The 19,630-nt window shown below is 40.1% G+C and overlaps 2 protein-coding genes and 1 long non-coding RNA gene across 3 annotated transcripts; all 3 read left to right on the top strand.

Moving 5' to 3' along the window:
• The first annotated feature begins 925 nt into the window (after nt 1–925).
• LOC132985010 (visual system homeobox 2-like) lies at nt 926–6,681 on the top strand. The gene is made up of 5 exons (XM_061052119.1): nt 926–1,493; nt 2,139–2,229; nt 2,855–2,978; nt 4,624–4,804; nt 6,178–6,681. The coding sequence occupies exons 1-5, from the start codon at nt 1,064–1,066 to the stop codon at nt 6,498–6,500; spliced, it is 1,149 nt and encodes a 382-aa protein (XP_060908102.1). The 5' UTR covers nt 926–1,063; the 3' UTR covers nt 6,501–6,681.
• Nucleotides 6,682–7,828: 1,147 nt separating this feature from the next.
• LOC132985020 (acetyl-coenzyme A synthetase 2-like, mitochondrial) lies at nt 7,829–19,588 on the top strand. Its single transcript, XM_061052132.1, has 14 exons — nt 7,829–8,243; nt 8,623–8,719; nt 10,190–10,389; nt 11,154–11,329; nt 11,687–11,839; nt 12,017–12,164; nt 12,610–12,747; nt 13,905–13,997; nt 16,776–16,888; nt 17,421–17,547; nt 17,635–17,762; nt 18,617–18,680; nt 18,773–18,894; nt 18,986–19,588. The coding sequence occupies exons 1-14, from the start codon at nt 7,931–7,933 to the stop codon at nt 19,145–19,147; spliced, it is 2,034 nt and encodes a 677-aa protein (XP_060908115.1). The 5' UTR covers nt 7,829–7,930; the 3' UTR covers nt 19,148–19,588.
• Nucleotides 14,011–15,221, top strand: LOC132985023 (uncharacterized). The gene is made up of 2 exons (XR_009675015.1): nt 14,011–14,641; nt 14,679–15,221. It is a non-coding gene; the product is annotated as an uncharacterized LOC132985023 (long non-coding RNA).
• Nucleotides 19,589–19,630: the final 42 nt, after the last annotated feature.

The raw sequence follows: 19,630 nt of genomic DNA, 5'->3' as shown, positions 1-19,630 counted from the left end.
AATGACTTAGCCTCATGCATAGTCGTTTTTCCACAATGTAAAGCATTATAGGTCAATTGAAAGACGCTATAAATGAAAATCTAGTTGGAAAATAGCCTATTACAAGCCACAAAAAGATGAGTTATGAGCAGTTTTATTTTCAGTTTCTAAAATCAAACGGTTTGGTCACATTTTCTTTAGTCTAATTAACATTTGATTAGGCTACATAATGAATAGCTTATCGCAAAATGTCTTATGTCTACATTTTAAATGTGTGAAACGCATTTCTTTCCAAGGAAAGAAAGGGTTTCTACTGTTATAAAAACTGTTTTTCCTATTATTAATATTATCATCAAATTATTTCTTTAAATTAGGCTATATTTTGGTTAAAAACAAACCTTACAGTCCAAAAAGTAGCAGCACGTTTACATTTATTTTAACAAGGCCTAGAGTTTAAGTTCCAGAGCTGGTGCCTGAGGACAACTCAAAAATAAGTTTAAAAGACGAGAAAGTTAAAATAAGCATTTTTTTTTCTCGATGAGTTTATTTCCCAGATGACTCGATCTGTGGGGATTAGAGATTAGACATATCACGAACAGCCTATCCTTGCTTGAATAGTCGTCTCTTGTTCGCAGTTTTATTTGGCCGTTTAAAATGAAAAAAAAAAAATCCTCCTTTATTAAAAGCTTTTATGTTAAATGATAGTAAAATATGTTCAGTTCAAACTGACAACTCTCCAAATTAAAAGATGATAAAACTTTCAATTATATTCACAGACAGATCATTCACATTCAGCAATTTAATAGCCAAAAGTGAAATATTGGAGTTCTTTTGTCCTGTCAATAATCGCCAAAGAGTGTGTTATGTGCTTTGATGAAGCGTGATGCTGCTGATGCTAATTTAAGTGTGGGCTCTAGCCTCTATGCCCTCATGTGATTGGCTGCCGCCTGTTGCCTGTTGGATAAAAGCGGCGCAGAGAGGCGGGCAGTGAGAGAGAGAAGGAGCACCTCAGGGCTTGTTGCACCGGGGACTTTGACTTTTTTTTTTTGGAGAGAAAAGGGAAAACAAGTGGGAACTCACTGCCATGACAGGGAAGGAGGGAGCTGTGTTTTCAGACTCTGAGAACAGACAGAAAACAGCCTCACAAATCGGCGTTAACCACGCAGGGTCCCAGCAGCCGCCCCCGGTTTGGAAGATGGCCCCCACAGTGCACCGGCGGACCGGCTTCGGGATCCAGGAGCTGCTCGGCCTCAACAAGGAGCCGCCGGCGGCCCCGAGGCGGCCGCTCGAGGCTCTGCCGCACAGGGCTCACGTGCTGGCTGCGAGGTCGGCCCTTGGACATGGTGGTCTCGGGGTCGGTATGGGTTTGCTGGGACCGGAGGGAATTCACTCGTTTTACAGTCAGCCGGCTTTCCTAGAGGTGCTGTCAGAGGCGCAAAATGTGCACCTGCAGCCTCTGCACAGGACGACACACATGGACGCACAGATGGAGGCACAGCACTCCAACAGCTCCGGTTAGTGCGTCACTTACGCCACACGTTGTACACGTTCACTCCTGTTTTTCTGCATGTTTGAAACTGAACACTATTTTTTTTATATATCTCTAGCTAACTAATTTAAAGCTGTTTCAGCTAGAATGTCTCAAATTAAAAAAAATGACAAATGATTAACAAAAAGATTGCAGGTGTTTTAGGGGCCTATGATTGAGTGATAATGTTTGTATAGATGACTACAGGTGAAATCGGCCTACATTTAAAAAATATATATATTTTATTACATATTATAGGCTACATAGGCTTATTTATTTTTTAGCTTTAAAGAAGACTAAATGGGGAAATAATTGTAAATGCGTGGGCCCTCATTAAGCTATTCAGACCATATCAATTGAACGTATTATAGGCTATCATTATTTATATTTGTGGTTTATTATTATAACTCGTAGGCTATATTACGTGGTCGATTTTATATCTCTATTGTTAGAATTTGTTTATACTTAAAAAAACGAAATTGTTGCTGAAGACTTAGATTTATTATCGCCCTTGATATCAAATGACGCCGTCTCTTGTAATCATCATCATCATGATTATTATTATTATTATTATTATTATTATTATTATTATTATTAATAGTTATTGTTGACACTGCTGTGTTTCTCGCAGATTCAGACGACATGAGTCTGTCCTCCTGTGATCAGAAGTTCTCCAAGTCCTCCCTGAGTCAGAGCAAGAAGAGAAAGAAGAGACGACACAGGTACAAACAAACAAAACAAAAAAAAACTCAACGAAGGAAAAATATTTTGTCAAAGGATTATTCATTTATTTTGTCAGACTAATTAGTTTAGGTTCCTGTATGGCTATCGGCTCTTCTACCATAGGACACTTTTGCTTTCGTCAGCTGTGAAACAAACGTAAAAATTAACGTAAAAACGGAATCCCTGTTGCTCTGCTTTATCTGAGATACATGTTTTATAATCTACTTTATTAAAGTGCTTTCTTTGATACCCTCGTTGAATATTCAATTGAAGTTATCAAGATTTATTATTTGCTACATTTTAAAATGTTGATATCGACAGGCCTTTGTTTCGTTTGAAATAATAACGACTATCATTCAGTGTACCTTTATTTAAAGAATTAAATATAAAAGTGTCCTCTTTGCATTTACAGTATGTATACCTAAAGAATATTCAAGTATTTTTAATCTTACTATCTTTTATTTTTTTTGCAAATTTGATCCATGCTTTTTAAATGTTTTATTATTATTTTGGATTTAATTAATTCAGTTGTGCACTGGTTTAATATTAATGTGTTAAGAATTTACATTATAAGTGAAAACATTTTTCCTTTTTATTCTCACAAATTCTTTGTCTTATCTGCAGAACCATTTTCACCTCCTATCAGCTGGAGGAGCTGGAGAAAGCTTTTAATGAAGCTCACTATCCAGATGTGTACGCCAGAGAGATGCTCTCCATGAAGACTGAGCTGCCAGAGGACAGGATACAGGTGTGTGAGCGTTTTAATGTGTGTGTGTTATACAGAATACAAATTCCCCTCTTTATTAATGAAAAGCCTTAATTTTAACAAATAATTCAGCTTATTCCTTTGACTATCCTTTACATTAACACATTAAGTTAAAACATTTTTTTTCTATCACAGACCATGCCAGAGATGTAGATTAAGGGGATAAAGATGGATGTTTATATTAATACTAAAAGTAGTCCGACAGTCAGCCGTCATGCTCTTATTTCTCTCTGCTCTCACACTAGCAGCCAACTCATCCTCTCAGCGTAATTAGTTAATTGAGGAGAACTTATCACCTCTCTCCCTGCTATAGAGTCAGTCTGCGGTCCTGAAATGAAACGATAACTGCACAGAAATTAATGAGTGCAGGTCAGCGGCCGAGCGGAGAGCTCTGTCTGCTGCTCTGAGACTTTTAATTTCCCGTGATATTTGAGCGCCTGTCTCCCATTGATCGGGCCCTGAAATTAACTTATTTTTCAATCAGCCTCCTCGCCCCCAGGGTCACCTCCGCCAGGAAGCACTTCCCCGCACACACATAAGCGAGGACACACACACACAGGCACAGGCAGTCATGCACACGCAAACTGTCGCTGTCAGAAAGCATGATTGCTTATCCGAGGCCCATCTTTTTATGAGATGGAGGTTATCATCAGATCTACCTGAATAGCTTTCCAGGCTCAGCTTTGATGGTTTTTAATTCTAGATCTGGGAAATACACACACACACACACACACACACACACACACACACACACACACAATCTCATCCTGCCTCCTCGGCCATTTTAGGATGCTCATTTTTCCCTGTTTTCCTCCTCATCCATATTCACGAGCTTGCTGAGGCTATTACAGTTTCTGGCTTGGTGGAAATCAATTTAGGCACTTGAGGAGCCAGAAGGAGAATAATGGACAAACATACACACACACACACACGCACACACACACACGCACACACACGCGCACACACACACACACACGCACACACACACACACACACACAGATAAAACTTCAAGATTAAAAGCTGAAATGCATGATAGACCCATCATGTGCAGCACATTTACATTTTCAGTCTCTAATCAATTTACTAAAATTCGAACAGATATATTCAAAAGTAACACCAAAAGAAGAATAAAATGTGCATTTAAATTGACTTCTTCATAATTTGTATTGTTTGTTAAAGCATCCAGCAGATGTCATCATTTCACTTTTTTATTTTCTCTTGGTCTGATAAAAAAAGAAAAGATTATTAATCAGTTAAAGAGCCTGAAAAGGAGTAGGAGAGAGGGGAGTTACACAATGAGAACCTTTATATTCCCAATGTACATTGTTATGTCAAGAGACATAACAATACTTCACTTTAATGTGAAACGCGCTGTGTTGTGACAAATGAATCAATGTTAGATTAACTGCATAAAAAGAGGATTTTTCCTATTCCTTTAAAAAAAAGAATTCTGTGTATGATTGCTTTTGGCTTGCCCGAAAGTTTCCAGAATACATTTCTAAGTCCAGGTGACAAATCTATAAATGTACTGTAGGCTATTGGCTCAGACTTCAGAGAATATTGTAGAGTTAATTTCAAGATAAGCTCAGTCAAAATCTAATCCTTATCTCACCTTCATGTCTCCAGGTGTGGTTTCAGAACCGCAGAGCAAAGTGGAGGAAGAGGGAAAAGTGTTGGGGTCGCAGCAGCGTCATGGCCGAGTACGGCCTGTACGGTGCCATGGTGCGTCACTCCATCCCACTACCAGAGTCCATCCTCAAGTCAGCCAAGGAGGGCGTCACTGAATCCTATGCTCCGTGGCTACTAGGTAAACTTGTTACAGAGATGTTTGTTGCATTTCAACTGGGGCAAATTTGGATCCACATTTAGTGACATTTTTTAGTAGGAAAACACACACATAGAAATCATCATGGCTACATACCATTCATCCTCTTTAGGTTTAGGGTCCTGATTTGCAGCATGCTGCCTCACTGTCATGCTGTTGTGACTTAATGGAAACCTTTAATGGAAAATAAGGCCCTGCTATGTTATAAGTAACAAACTTCAGTATAACTCAAAATGTAAAACACATACTATGAAATATATCACCTGCATTGATCTCAACCCATGGGCAAACCCGCTGACAAATAATCATTCTCTTATTCCATACTCTGTAACACGTCAAATTAAACTTGAGCCTATGAGGGACAAATCGAAATTACAAAGGATTGAACTTAAAAGAAGAAAGGCCCCTTTCAGAATGATATTTATATATATTACTGAATCATAGTTATTGATGCAGTACTTTTCCCAACACTTTGACATCGCAGATGGTAAAAGTGAAGCTGACTAAAGATACATCTTATACGTTATATACTGGGTAGCTTGAATAATATTTCATTTTTAATTATAAATCTTTTACATCATAATTAATTTGTTATCAATCTTCATCTCTATAGTGATAACAGTTTGAGGTAATTATAGAGGAGTACCGGTAAAGACAATACTTACCTCTGAAATATAAGGTATCAAATTGCATAAAATGGAAATTCAACCAATAATTTAAGTACCACAAAAGTTAAGTGGTTAAGCGTACTTGCAAATGCACTCTATAATAAACTCACACTTAAGTTTATTTAAAAGTGTTAGAACGAGTTATTTAAATCCAAACCCTTTTTTTTTTTTTTACAGGGGACCGAAAGGGGTCACATTAGTTCCACCGCAAGCAAAGTGACCGCTAGTCTTTTTCAGAGATCTTAAATGATGTCACAGTCTCTTTTTGACCATAACACCTTAAATGTACAACGTGAAAGATTGTACTGTAGGCTTTGACCCACTTCCTTAGATCAGGAAGGTCTAAGCCTGGCTCATGTTAGGAGCCAATAAAAGTGTCAGCATGTCAATAAAGACGAGGCCAGTCGATACCGTGATAATCCTACTAAATCACGTCAGATTAGACCAAATCTCCTTGCCTGCCTCATGTCAATTGATTGGGTTAAATCAATTAGGCGGCTAATTGAATAAGAGGTCTCATCAATCTATTGCTTTCATCTTCCTTCTCTTACACTCTTCATTTCAATGTCAAATTGGTGCTCTTGTTCAGACTGATTTCCTTAAATCACCTTAACGAATCAAACAACACCAAGACGAGGATACTTAAGTCCTTAAAGTACTCATGGTGATGTTTTTGTCTCTCTTCAGGTATGCACAAGAAATCAGTGGAGACGTCTCCTGGAAAACCTAGCAGCCTGACACCATCTCCTCCTCCACCAGCGCAGGAGAAACCAGAGGACACAGTGGTGGAGGAGAAGAAGGAGAAACAGATGAAAGACAGTGACTCACAGATTTCTAAAGAGGAGCTAAGGGAGAACAGTATCGCCGTGCTGCGGGCGAAGGCGCAGGAGCACAGCGCCAAGATGCTCGGGACAGTTTCTGACAGGCCGAACGGCCACGAAGCACAAAGGGAAGAGGCTGAGGACAAGCTGGCGGAGAAGGACGCTGCAGAGGTTGAGAAGAGGGACTGAACATGAAAAACGTTGCGCGATACAGACTGTTGTAGAAAAATATCTACAGAGCGGAGTTTGAAAAGGTTTCACAGAGGCAGACGTCTCGCCTCGTCGGGTTGACTTGAACCTTGGTTGAGTGGAGTCTGACTGATGAACGCCATAGAGTGTACCGGTCAAATATTAAAATCATAGAAGAGAAATTAAGGAATGAATTTATCTTCCATGTTAGCTTTCCTTTCAGGTAACTTCTGATTTAAAAAATAATAATAATTTGGCGACAGTGAGATGTAAAGACCTTACATGCCCCCCTCTGGAGGAGACCGAGGCTCACATTAACTGCAGTCTTTCTTTTACATGGAGCTGCCTTAAAAAAAAAAAAAAAAAACATTTTTAATTTAAAATGTTCGTTTACCTCTGCACTTCTGTGACATGGCAGCTACTTTATGCAATAGCCTGCATCAAGATGTTTCAGTAGGCCTCGTTCGCATGGAAGGGACTCCAGAGGTGCTAAAGAGGACTCCCTATGATTTCAGCTGGGTAACTGAAAAACCTTAAGAACAAGCAGTCTTTGTTTTCTTTAAGCGGTCACAATATGTGTGATGTACATACTGAAGATAATGTCCTATAGATGAACCTGTATCATCATGTACAGTTTACATTAATGATCTGTGTGTGTCTGTATAAATGTCACTGTAGTGTAATTAAAAGTTACTGATATTTAAAGCCACCCCTCTTCTAAAACATGTGTTATGCTTTTATGCATTAGGTTGAATGTTTATATATTTTTAGGTATAACAATCTACGTATTGAGTCGACTTCCCTGGTCCGCCAAATATTTCGGTAGAAGAGGAGTCAAGATTTCTTCCTTGCACAAAAAAATAAACGATTGATAATGACTGAAGACGATGACACTTCAACAATAGAGGGTGCCTGGAAAAAAAAACAGAGTCAAAACTGTCAGTGACATTGGGTCTCTATTTCTGGGGTCCTAAAACTGTCCTGCATTTACCACTTACCGTCAAAGGGGCTGCCAAAGAGCAAAGAACTTTTAAAAGTCGACGTTGTATTTCTAAATAAGGAACCAGGAGTAGGGTCATTTCATGTTCAACAAAGATATGAAACAGAAACAAGAAGCCTTATTGCATGAGCTTTAAAATGTGACAAAAGTCTTTCAACCATAGAATAATGTGTGGAGAGCAAATCATCGACTTTCGGTCTCTTTTTGTAACTGATGTTGAAATCCAATAACTGAGTAAGCATAGTGGGTTTGTACCGCCCTTTAACGCATGAGTCCCCAAGCCCTTCCTCTCCGGAGTTTCCAAGTTCTCCTATCATAAAGTGAAACAGTGTAACTTCCAGCATTGCTTAAACGCTCCTGTTTCCTTTTGACGGAAATGCTTCGCAAACTTAATTTCCGTTAGAACTGTACACTTTCTTTCACTCTCACGATGTGGCTGCCTTGCGGATGCGCCTCGAAGTCGGTCGCTGCTTTCTTCAGTCGTCGCGTCTTCAGAGCTCATTTCCATGTCTGGGGTCGAAGGCGGTGTAACGTCACGGCGTTTATGCCGGAGGCTGCCGGGTTTGACGGCGTGTCGGACCGCGCAGCTCTGCAGGACTTCTCGGTGTCCAACAGTGAGAGCTTCTGGGCCGCTGCGGCGCGCCAGAGACTGACTTGGATCAAGCCTTTCACCACGGTCCAAGACTGTGATCTGAGCCGGGGGAAGATCAAGTGGTTTGGGGGAGGAAAGCTGAATGTGTCCGGTAAGAGCCTATAAAAAAATATCCTAGATGTAACTGGATTTTTTGAGGGAAATTTGATTCTAAGAGTTAACTGATCCAACAAAGACATAAACAAAGCAAGTATGAGCGGTTCTAGGCAGGGCCCTCACAATCTAGTATTAAATACTGTTACTGACAAAAATATGAATCATGGTATTTTATGTTGTGGTAGGCTATTTAATGATGTGCGCTATTTATTTGGCATAATATAGGCTATTTTTTTTTTTACCTGGGTTTAATGTTCCCCTCTGACAAAGCAACTGGCCCCAGTTTGACCCCTGAAGTTCTTATTTATCCTGAACGCAACAAAGTATTAATAATGTTTCCCCCACCCCCTTTGTTTCTTTATGGGTATATGCAGTTAACTGTCTGGACCGCCATGTGCACACCTGTCCTGAGAGAGTGGCTCTGATCTGGGAGAGAGATGAACCAGGGTCAGAGGTCAAAGTCACCTACAGGTCAGCAGGTTGTTTTAGTTTATGAAGCTGTTTACACGTAATATACAACACTTTCTGGATGATCCAATCACAAGAGGAAAGCCTTAAGTGTGGCTTTTATGTGTCTCCACTGACCACTTTTGATCTTACTTCTCGGCTGAATATCTAAATAAACATGAAATATAATCATAATCATATGAACAAAAAATTAATTTGTGATGCAGACTTGCAGCGCAGAAAGCGGGCGAGTGTGAGCTGATCTTATGTGGACGTGCAAAAGACAGACAAAAATGCTCATGTGATCATGAAGCCTGATGTTCATCTACAGCTCTGTAGTTTATCATATATTACATGAGCTCCACAGCAGACTCAAGTCTCTGTTAACAGGGGAACAAATTGCCAAAAGATCCACACGATTAACACTGAAAACATCTGTATCCTCACTGTATTACATTACTATAAAGTATGATGAACTGTTCATGACTATCTCCTGCTCATATAGTTTATGCCTTGTAGTAGGCTGTGCGGGAAATACAAAAGTTACCTGAGGGTAATTATCCTATCTAGAGGCCGTCTCACTATCTTCTCCTAATCATCATCATTGTTGAAAAAGTAAATTGCACTGTAACTGTTGAAGAAATGACTAAGACTTGACTCCACACAATAAGACTCAGTTGACACAGATGGCTTACGTTGATGAAAGTTTATTCATCAGATGAATACTCATGAGGAGACATGATTCAGCATCACACTTCTGTACTCGTGTCTTGCTCAATCACATCTGCCGAACTTCTCGAAAGGCATCGCATATATCCAAAAAGACATTATCATTATCAGGGTCACATTGACCCACCTAGACTAAACTGTGACGTCTATAACACTGGAGCAGACAATAAGTCTACCAAACATCCTTACAGATATCAGGAAGAACAGAAGACACTCTCTAAACTGTTCTTGGTGTTCTAATAACAACTGAACTCTCTCAGGTCTGACTGACACTAGAGAACAGTGAATAAACCTAATGACGTCTGTACATTATAATCTAAATAACTACAGAAATTCCACCACTGTAACCAACTGTGGTCTGTATCCCATCACTCATTAATGTCTAAATTACATCTTCACGTGCTCAGAATGACAGACGATATTATCCGACCAAAGAGAGTCCCATGACAAAGTGGAGAAGTGTTAAATATACAAGTGGAGGCAAGAGGTCTGCAACTCTGTAGCGGTTGATGTGGATACGAGCTGTGTAGGCGGCCCTTCAGTAAGGCCAAACATGCGTTCACAAATGTGGAAAGTGCTTCCTAGATGTGGCCTCTATTGCTTCCTCTAATGTGGCAAGAGTGATTGGCTCTCATGAGAGCATGTACACCAGTAGGTAAAGCTGTCACACAATACCAGGTGTATACAAGGCCTATAGATAGTGTATTTGTGATCGTCTTCCATCACCTATTAGGTGTAGTGTGCTTCACTGCTCTCTCTTTACAGTGAGTTACTGGAGATGACATGTCGCCTGGGCAACCTGTTGAGGCGGCGTGGTGTCAAGAAGGGGGACTGTGTCACCATCTACATGCCCCCCTGCCCCCTGGCTGTGGCGTCCATGCTGGCCTGTGCCCGGATCGGTGCCGCACACAACGTGGTGTTCGCAGGGTTCAGTGCTGAGGCCCTCGCAGGGCGAATCAGAGATGGTGAGGTGGATTTAAATGACAATATGGGAATCAGATTTCCACTACATTAATTCAAGCTGCACTATTCAGTATCTTCATCAGCAGTTAGTCTAATAACTGTAATGTCAAAAAGGTCGACGTTATACTTAATGTTATAACATTTTTAGTTTTATTTGACATTGTTTCCAGCAGCAGTCAGCTCTAAAACCTACCAAACACAGCCTACAGATAGATGTTGCTTAAAAAAATTAAAAATGTATTTAACCAACATTAAAAGGATCTGAGTGTGTGGGAGATTTAAGTTCAAAGACCAAACAGCAATTTCAACATGAGAAACTGCATCATTGGGTGTTATTTTGTTAGTTTAACCTGTAAGTGACCCATTTCACATTATAACCAATTTATGTGTTGTCAATACAGAAATGATGGTCAGAGCAGCTACAAGTAATAGAACAGAAATATGTGTAAATCTCTTGAGTGGACATGGTTCTTAAAAGCGTGTTTTCAAGGGATTGCTCACCAAGAGGTTGAGGGGTACTTTAGATATAATTAGTTTGGGCCCAGATTGTTTGTTTTTCTTGGGTCGTTCCCTTTATGGGGCTCAATGTCTCTTGAACCCATGTGCTTTTGATTATTAGATAAAAAGATTACATTTCATAAGTCAGACCACAGATTAAAAAAAGATGTCACATACAGGAAAATGGTTTGTTAAAAAAGCGGCAAAAAAAAAAAAAAAAACCAAAACGCACCTCAGCAGTCTGATTTTGATAAACGTCACATTTCAGCGGAATCAAACACAGTCATCACGGTGAACCAGGGCGTCAGAGGGGGCAAGATCACTGAGCTGAAGAGGACGGTGGACGCCGCTGTTGAGAACTGCCCTACAGTGCAGCAGGTGTTTGTTGCTATGAGAACAGAGAATCCCGTCGCCATGACAGCCCGGGACGTCCCCATGGAGGAGGTGAGAGAGTTGCAGAGCCAATCAGAGCAGCTTGATTAAGGTGACGATGCACACCGCAGAGGAGCACCGTGTCACGCCTCCCTGGACAAATAACGATAACATATTAGTCTTTTATCTGCACTACCACACGTCAGGGCAAACTTCATGTGCTGAGGAATGAAAGCGCCAAACAGCTACTGAAAAGACTTTGTGGTGGATCTATCTCTAATTCAGTTATTAATTTGGTGTCTTAAAAAGTTAGAATGCAAGGACCATTTAAAAAGAAAGGAACAAGAAAAAGCAGCATGGTCAGGTCTTCGCTGCAGCTACTTGATGTGACTTTTAACAAATAATCTCGTAACTCATTTTGTCGAGCAGGAGATGATGAAAGAGGACGTGGTTTGTGAGCCAGCTGTGATGGACAGCGAAGACATCCTGTTCATGCTTTACACATCAGGCAGCACAGGCAAACCTAAAGGACTGGTTCACACTCAGGCTGGATACCTGCTGTATGCTGCACTCACACACCGGGTAAACATAAAGGCACCAGCTGAGGGGGCTTTTGACTTTTTAGAGGGAATGTTCCGCTAAACACCCAGATTGTTATTTGAGAATAATGGGAGAAAAAAAACATCGTATCATCAAACCTTTTTTTTTTTTTTTTTTTCAAATGTAATTGTCTAAATGAATCCTCTCCCTCTTCATCAGTATGTCTTTAGTTACCATGACGATGATGTGTTCGGCTGTGTGGCAGACATCGGGTGGATAACAGGACACAGTTACACTGTCTACGGACCGCTAGCTAACGGGGGAAGCACTGTTCTGTTTGAGAGCACTCCCACTTATCCTGACCCAGGTGTGGACATCGACAAATGTGTTTGATTTTTGATAAATTCACAGTAAAAGCATAACAGAAAAAAAATGTCAATAAGACATCTGAACGTATTGTCTTCCCTAAAATTGTATGTGTTGGCACAAGTACTTTCTAAGAATTTGTCCTTCTGTTAAGAGCTCTGCATTCTCAGGTCTCCATGAATAACTGTTTACAGTTGAACTTGACCTCCGTCCTTTCCACACTAAAATAAGGACTACATTAATCATAGGAGCCAGCACGCACACCTTGTTATTGTCAGGGATTAACTGCTGAGGATAAACACTGGCACAGGTTAAAATACCTCGAATGTCAGCCCTCAGCTCTCAGACAACAGCTTCAGTCTGAGCTCGTTAGTAGACTTTGAAATCACGTCACTACGTTAATGTGTTTCTACCGTGTTCATTTAGTCCGTTTGTGTTTTTCACAGGAAGGTACTGGGAGACGGTTCAGAGACTGAAGATAAACCAGTTTTACGGAGCTCCCACAGCGATCCGCCTGCTGCTCAAGTACGGAGATGAGTGGGTGCAAAAGTACGATCGCTCCTCGCTCAAAACTCTCGGCTCTGGTATGCCAAATATGATGCTTACATAATCCCTAATTATACATACGCCTAGAAGCTCATCATAATAGGACAATGTTAACGTACGACAATGAAACGTCACCAGTTCAGTTTCCAACTACCGTACCAAATTTAGTTGTGCATGTCACCAGCTTTTTGCATTTGAAGCTGAGGTACTAGCAAGCCTTTTTAAGCTGTTGTCACACATGCGCTCCTGAACATTTCTAGAAAATGTGCCCTTAAAATCTTCCAGATTCAACAAGCGAGTGGGAAAGAACATAAAAAGTGAGCAGAAAAGAGTATGAGGCAGCTTCATTACGTGCACCAAGATCGCACAGTCAGGTGCTGTAAACCTCATCGCCTCTGCTGGCTCTTCGGTGGTTTATTTTCCAGACTATGACCTTCTGCGTTCATATATCGTCTCACCCACAATTCTTGTGGATGTTTTATAAGGGTGCTAGCAAAAAGTCTGGGTATAGTTGGTCTTAAAATTTGGCTGTTTGGGTTCACGCATGCAGCTCAACCCCAAAATTTCAAGAACTCTTTAGAAGTTCTGTACATTTGTGAAAACAGCTTTAAAGATGTCTTCACTTCAAAGTACGGATATTCTTAATTCACTAAAGGTTGTTGATACAATACAACAATAACAGTCTATTTGTATTTAAGGTATTTAATGTAGAAAATAATATTTTTTACTCAAAAGGGGTTTTAAGTCTGGAAAAAACTACTTTCAAATTACATAAAAATTTAAAAACAACCCATCATGTAAACTCGGTGCTCAGAGGTATTATCTACATCAAAACCTATGTAACTGTGTATATATAGAACTCTTCTACTGGTGTACTATATGAATCCCTGTACTCTGAGCACACACGTTGCATACTTCAAGTATACTGAAAGTCAAGCCTGGCTGGTATGTAAACGTGCCGGAGGGTTCCACAATGGTCAACATCAAAGTCAAGCATGCCAGGAATCAAACACATACACACACACCTGTTTCCCTGAAACATGAAGCATAACGGTTCAAACATAAAGCGTCACAACATCCTTGTTGACCTTGGTTGCCTTCATCAATCGATTCTGCCCACACACACACACACACAAACACAAAAAAAATCAAATGTAAGTTTAAAATATGGTTAAAGATGTCTTTGTGTGTGTAGTGGGTGAGCCCATCAACACTGAAGCGTGGGAGTGGTACCACAGAGTGGTGGGGGACGGAGGCTGCCCTGTTGTGGACACCTGGTGGCAAACTGGTAAATATGAACACTCTAAACATCGGAACGGCTATTTTAAACACTTTGTGCAGCATGCTATCGCAGAAAGCTACAGCAACCCAATAACAGAAGACACTTGAAGGTCTCTCAGTTCTTCAAAGCCAATATTGTTATGAGAGTTTTTTCACAATAGCGCCCAGCAAAAAGTTGATAGATTCGGGGCACCGGTAGCCTGGTGGTTAGTGCGTGCACCCCATGTACAGAGGCTAAAGTCCTCGAAAGCGCGTGGCCTGGGTTTGAATCCGACCTTTAGTTCCTTTCCGGCACTACCGACTCTCTCTCTCCACGATTTCTGACTCTATCCACCGTCCTGTTTCTAAATAAAGGCATTATAAGCCCAAAAAGAAATAATGTATTCACATAAATTTGACAAGGTCATTTGTTAAGCAAGTAAGTTGCTGAGTTTAATCCTTTACACTGTTAAACACTGTATCGTTAGCGTATTTATCAACCGGCATTTTGCATGTTTTAGTCTATTCACTCTAGCTGTCAGAAGCAGATTTACAGTCTACACTACACATTCAATTTGTGTGGATAGTGTGTGGATACTATTTTATAGTCTGTGCGGCATAGGAGATTACATTTTGTGAGTATCTTTGTGTTTTTTCTCCTGATGTGTCCGAGTTAAACATCATTTTCGAATGATATTAAACCTTACAGTAGCATTTCAGCACTTGTTGGCACAATCACGATCTCACACAAAGTTCACAAAGTCTTCCTCGAGCACAGCCACGTCAGCAGGCTCTAAAACAGACTTTCAGTTTTAAAGGAGGAGAGCAGTCGGCTCCGTCTTTCCAACACAACAGGCACAGTGTTACATAACAAAGCAGCTGTGGTTGTGTGCATACACATAGACAATAGTACAAACGCACACACACACTCCCAACACAAGGGGATGTTTCTATCCCATCTGGACTGACGATTAACAACAGATGTATTTCTCTTGGTTAGAAATAAAAGTTGACTTTGGTTAATATTAATACAATCATAATGTAGAGAAACTGATGTAGCTATAGTTTAACCTCTGTTTCCTTTTTTTTGCATCTTAACACTAACAGAGCTGCCAAAAAATCTGTCACAGAATGTTCACAGTCTTAGTACCAAGATAAGTCTTTAAATTGCTGTTCTTACCCGGACATCCTCTTTAACCAAAAATGGAAAATGTGAACCTCGTCTGCATTTTGTGTCCATATTTAGCTAAGATATATAGCCATACATTTGATTTAACTCTGTTTTCTATGACTATGAGTACATTTTTGTTGTTTTCTCTAGATCTTGAAAAGTTCCCTTGTTATAATGGACAACCAGTGTTGTTATCTCCAGATAACGTCATAAATAAGCGCAGCTCTCGAGAAAACAACCGGATATGACTTGTTATCATGGGAAACTGAGAAATATAAAATATAATAAATTATAACACAATAAAACATACAGATGTATGTCTGCTTTGGGCTTCCGTATGTGAGTGAACTGTGGAGAATGTGACAATACATACATAGTGGTTAAAGTATAATAACAGTCATCCATCCTCTGTGCCTTCTAATTAGATTGAGTAATGAGCAACTGGAGCAAAGCTGCGTTAATTAACATACAAATAATAACAATTAAACATCAGAGCATCATGAGCTGCAGAATTACAGACACAGATATGACCCAAATACCCTGTTACAGCTCAAAGAGATTATATTATTATGTGATTTCCCTGGACCAGTGTTTTAATTAGGACTAAGTGGCATTATTCATACATGCCATTTGGTGGATCTGGAATAGAGTAGCCTGTTTAGAGAGAACATTTTGATCTGCTGCTGGCATGCGGCCTCCATGTTGGGTCATACAGGAGTGGAGAGGTTGAGAGGATGCAGGTCATTTAATAAAGTATTTGAATGAGGTCGGGTTTAAACATTCACTTAAACGCATTTATGAAATACAACCTCCATACTGTATAATAATAAATGGGCATTTTTACATATTATCCAAACATTTTTGGAGACAGACTTTTCCAAATTTGACATTTTGGAAAATATGCTTATTTGTTTTTCTTTTTTAAAGGACTATTGGAGAAGATAGCAGCCCTCTCACGTCTATATGCCAACTTTGAAGCCAACAAGTTAGCCTCTTAGCTTAGCACTTGGAAAAGGGTTAAAGGACAGCCTGGCTCTATCAAAATGTAAAAAAAAAAAAAATGTCAGCTAGGAGCTTGGATATCTGTTTCTCCCTGTTTATATTCCTTGGGCTAAACTAAGGTAACTATTATTAGGACAAGCACTTATTAAACATGATTTAAAAGTGACACTGTGTGCTTACGATACTCACAGGAATAAAAAGGCAATTGAGAGGCCCAGTAGTGTCACGCTTACAGTCGATGTAAACAGGATGCTGCTTTCTAAAGCTATTGTGGGATCATCTGTTGTGTCCTACTTTATAACAGGCTCCCTCTGCTGTTTCCAGCACTGTTCCCACCAGCAACAGTGGACAGATGAACAGGGTCTCTGAAGTCCAGGAAAACCTAATTGTATTTAATTTACTTAGTATGGCTGTAATTCTATAATCTGCATCTGTAGCAATGAGAGGGGCTTAGCTAGATTTACAAACTGTTAGTTGGCTCTGTTAGTATTCCTACTCCCTCTTTTTTTTCCCACTCAACTGTTTTTCCACATTGCTTCATTTTGGTCTTCGTTCAGGATTTGTTGAGAATGATAAAAATGAATTGTCACACCAGCTCTAATTACTCTGCTTTGTTTTGCTGTGTGTTCTCAGAGACAGGTGGCATCTGTATCACCCCAAAGCCATGTGACCCAGACGCAGAGATCGTCCCTGGCATGGCTATGAGACCTTTTTTTGGCATTAAGCCCGTGCTCATGGACACTGAGGTGTGCTGCTCATCTCTGTGAATGTTGGATGGCTGGGAAATGGTCCTGAGAGAGGGTCAGATTAGGATTATCAAATAGTCACCAGCTGTGTCACTTTTGATACCCACCCTGCTCCCACCCATCAGTCCCAGTGTGTTTGTGCCAAACACCCCATTACAAATCTGTCATACTACTTTGTGGCTGCTGCTGCTGCTGCTTTTGAAAAGCACAGATTGTGAGACAGTTGGAGTGGGGGGTCTCTGAGCTGATCCCTCTTCCTCTCAACAAAAACCCACACAAAGGAATTTGTAAACTACAGGTTTTATTGTGGTACTATTATTGAGTATTTTCTAGATTTTGTATCAGTCTTTCCTAGTTGCTCAATCAACTAATAAGCTGGAAATATCATGCACCAAAAAATACAAGCATTATTTTTAATAAACCATTTTTGCACTCTTAAAGTATTTGCTAGCACTTATGACACTGGTTTTATGCTAGGTTATCATTTTTTATTATCCTCTCTTCTAATGGGCATTATCACTGGTTCTTTAAGGGGAAAGTTCTGACCTCTAACAATACATCTGGAGCTCTGTGTATTGCTCAGCCTTGGCCTGGTATGGCCCGAACCATTCACAACGACCACCAGAGATTCATTGAGACCTACTGTCAGCCTTATCCTGGTACTGTATGATGTGTTACTTCATTTATAGTAAAGGTCACTTTCTTATCTCTTGCAGTCTCTAATTTCTCATTCTCCATGCACACAGGTTACTTTTTCACTGGTGATGGCGCCTATCGCTCAAAGGAGGGCTATTACCAGATTACTGGCCGCCTTGATGATGTCATCAATGTGAGCGGTCACAGGATTGGAACAGCAGAGATAGAGGATGTGGTGGTAAGGTCATCCAATGACTACATTTATTTCATGTGATTGAGCTTTCATAAACATTGAAATAATGATGTGTTTATACTTTTTATATATATATTTTTTTTACATATGTATTAAAAAAATATATAACACTAATAAGCAGAACTCTTGACACCTTTTAACCCGAGGACAAGATTTTCAATTCCATTAAAGGTGCTTTTTTTAAAGGTCACATATTATTCTCCTTTTCAACAAGTGTAAATAAGTCTCAGAGCTACACAAAACATTTCTGTGAAGTGTCTTGTTAAAAATCCTCTCCTTTCCTGTTTTTGATCATGCCTATAAACCCCTCTATTTCAGTCCTGCGCAGAACAGGCTGTTTCTGTGTCTGTAGCTTTAAATGTAAATGAGCTGTGTCTGACCACGCCCCTCTGGAAGGGTTTTGGTGGCTGGGGCTTCCTCGCTCCTTGCCCTATTGTTTACAGTGAGAAGGCAGACTCAGGGGGCAGAACAAATACCTAGCTGTGGGAGTCTATCCCACCTGGGGGAGGGGTTACTGCCCTTTGTGATGTCATGAAGGGGAAATCTCCAAACAGCCTGTTTGAGCACACATTTTCTGAAAAGGGGAGCAGGCAAAAGACGGAGAGGATGGACTTTTCTCTGAAGTGGGGGGTTTGTAGACAGACTAGGGACACATATATGTGTTTGAAAAACATGGTAAAGTGTATTTTCCATAACACGTGACCTTTGTTTCTCGTAAATACATTACTGAGTGATTTTACTTGCAATACTCAAGCGGTTAAATGTTTTCCTCTGAAGTGTAGCGATACGATACTATTTGATGAATTGTCCCCTCAGGTAAATTTGTGATTCCTTTACAGAATCAGTGCTCTGCTGTGGCCGAGTCTGCTGTTATAGGATACTCGCATGAAATCAAAGGAGAAAGTGAGAAATTAAAATAATTAAGTGAAAGTAAATGTTTCCCACATTGTGTCGATGTATCTTAGTAACATAAAATGTATCTCCATTGTTGTCAGGTGTTTACGCCTTCGTGGTGTTAAAAAAGGTTGTGGATGTTGAAGAGGCGGATCTTTCCAAGCTACTAAAACAGATGGTATCTAAAAAGATCGCCAAATATGCCTGCCCAGACTACATCCAGGTAATTTCACCTCACTTACCTGACATATTAAAAAAAACTCACTAAAAGACCTGTACTTAGTCATTTTCAATTCTTTGGGTTATTCTCTCAGTTTGTGCAGCGCCTGCCAAAGACACGCTCAGGTAAGATAATGCGCCGGGTGCTGCGGAAAGTGGTGGAGCGAGACCTGAACGGGTTGGGTGACCTCAGCACCCTGGATGATCCTGCAGCAGTCGAAGAGATCATTCAGGGTCACTGTGAACTCTGTGGTTAACACTGTGATGTGTTGCCAGAACAAGCCCCACCCCACCCCACCCCTACCCCCTCCCCACCGGATCGTGGGTTGGCGGCCTGCCAGAACTTTTAATAAGGTTTCAGTTTTTTCTTACCACTTTAACTTTTGCTGCTTTGCTAAAGTGCTCATGATGGATAGGCCGGATCTTTGTAACATAACAATGAGTAAGGTCTTTTTACCTGCTCTTTTGTAATATTAAAAAACAAAGAGTAAGGTATTTTACCTGCTTCTTGTAAAGTGTCTCGAGATAACACTTGTTATGAGTTGACGCTATACAAATAAAAATTGAAATTGAATTGATGTGTTTTCTAGAAACATTTTCAAATTAAGAGAAATATCAGCGTAATGAATGATTATACAGTATTCTCTCTAGTTCGGTAAGGCAGACGTGCCATTGTATAAAAAAACATTTAACTAACAGTTATTGTTTGTTTTTATTGTACATAAGAATGCTTTTTATAA

The sequence above is a fragment of the Labrus mixtus genome, chromosome 12 (genome assembly GCF_963584025.1).
Source record: "Labrus mixtus chromosome 12, fLabMix1.1, whole genome shotgun sequence".
NCBI classification, from domain to species: domain Eukaryota; kingdom Metazoa; phylum Chordata; class Actinopteri; order Labriformes; family Labridae; genus Labrus; species Labrus mixtus.
Note: the sequence above shows the minus strand (reverse complement) of the source record. Positions and strands in the feature narration are given on the sequence as shown.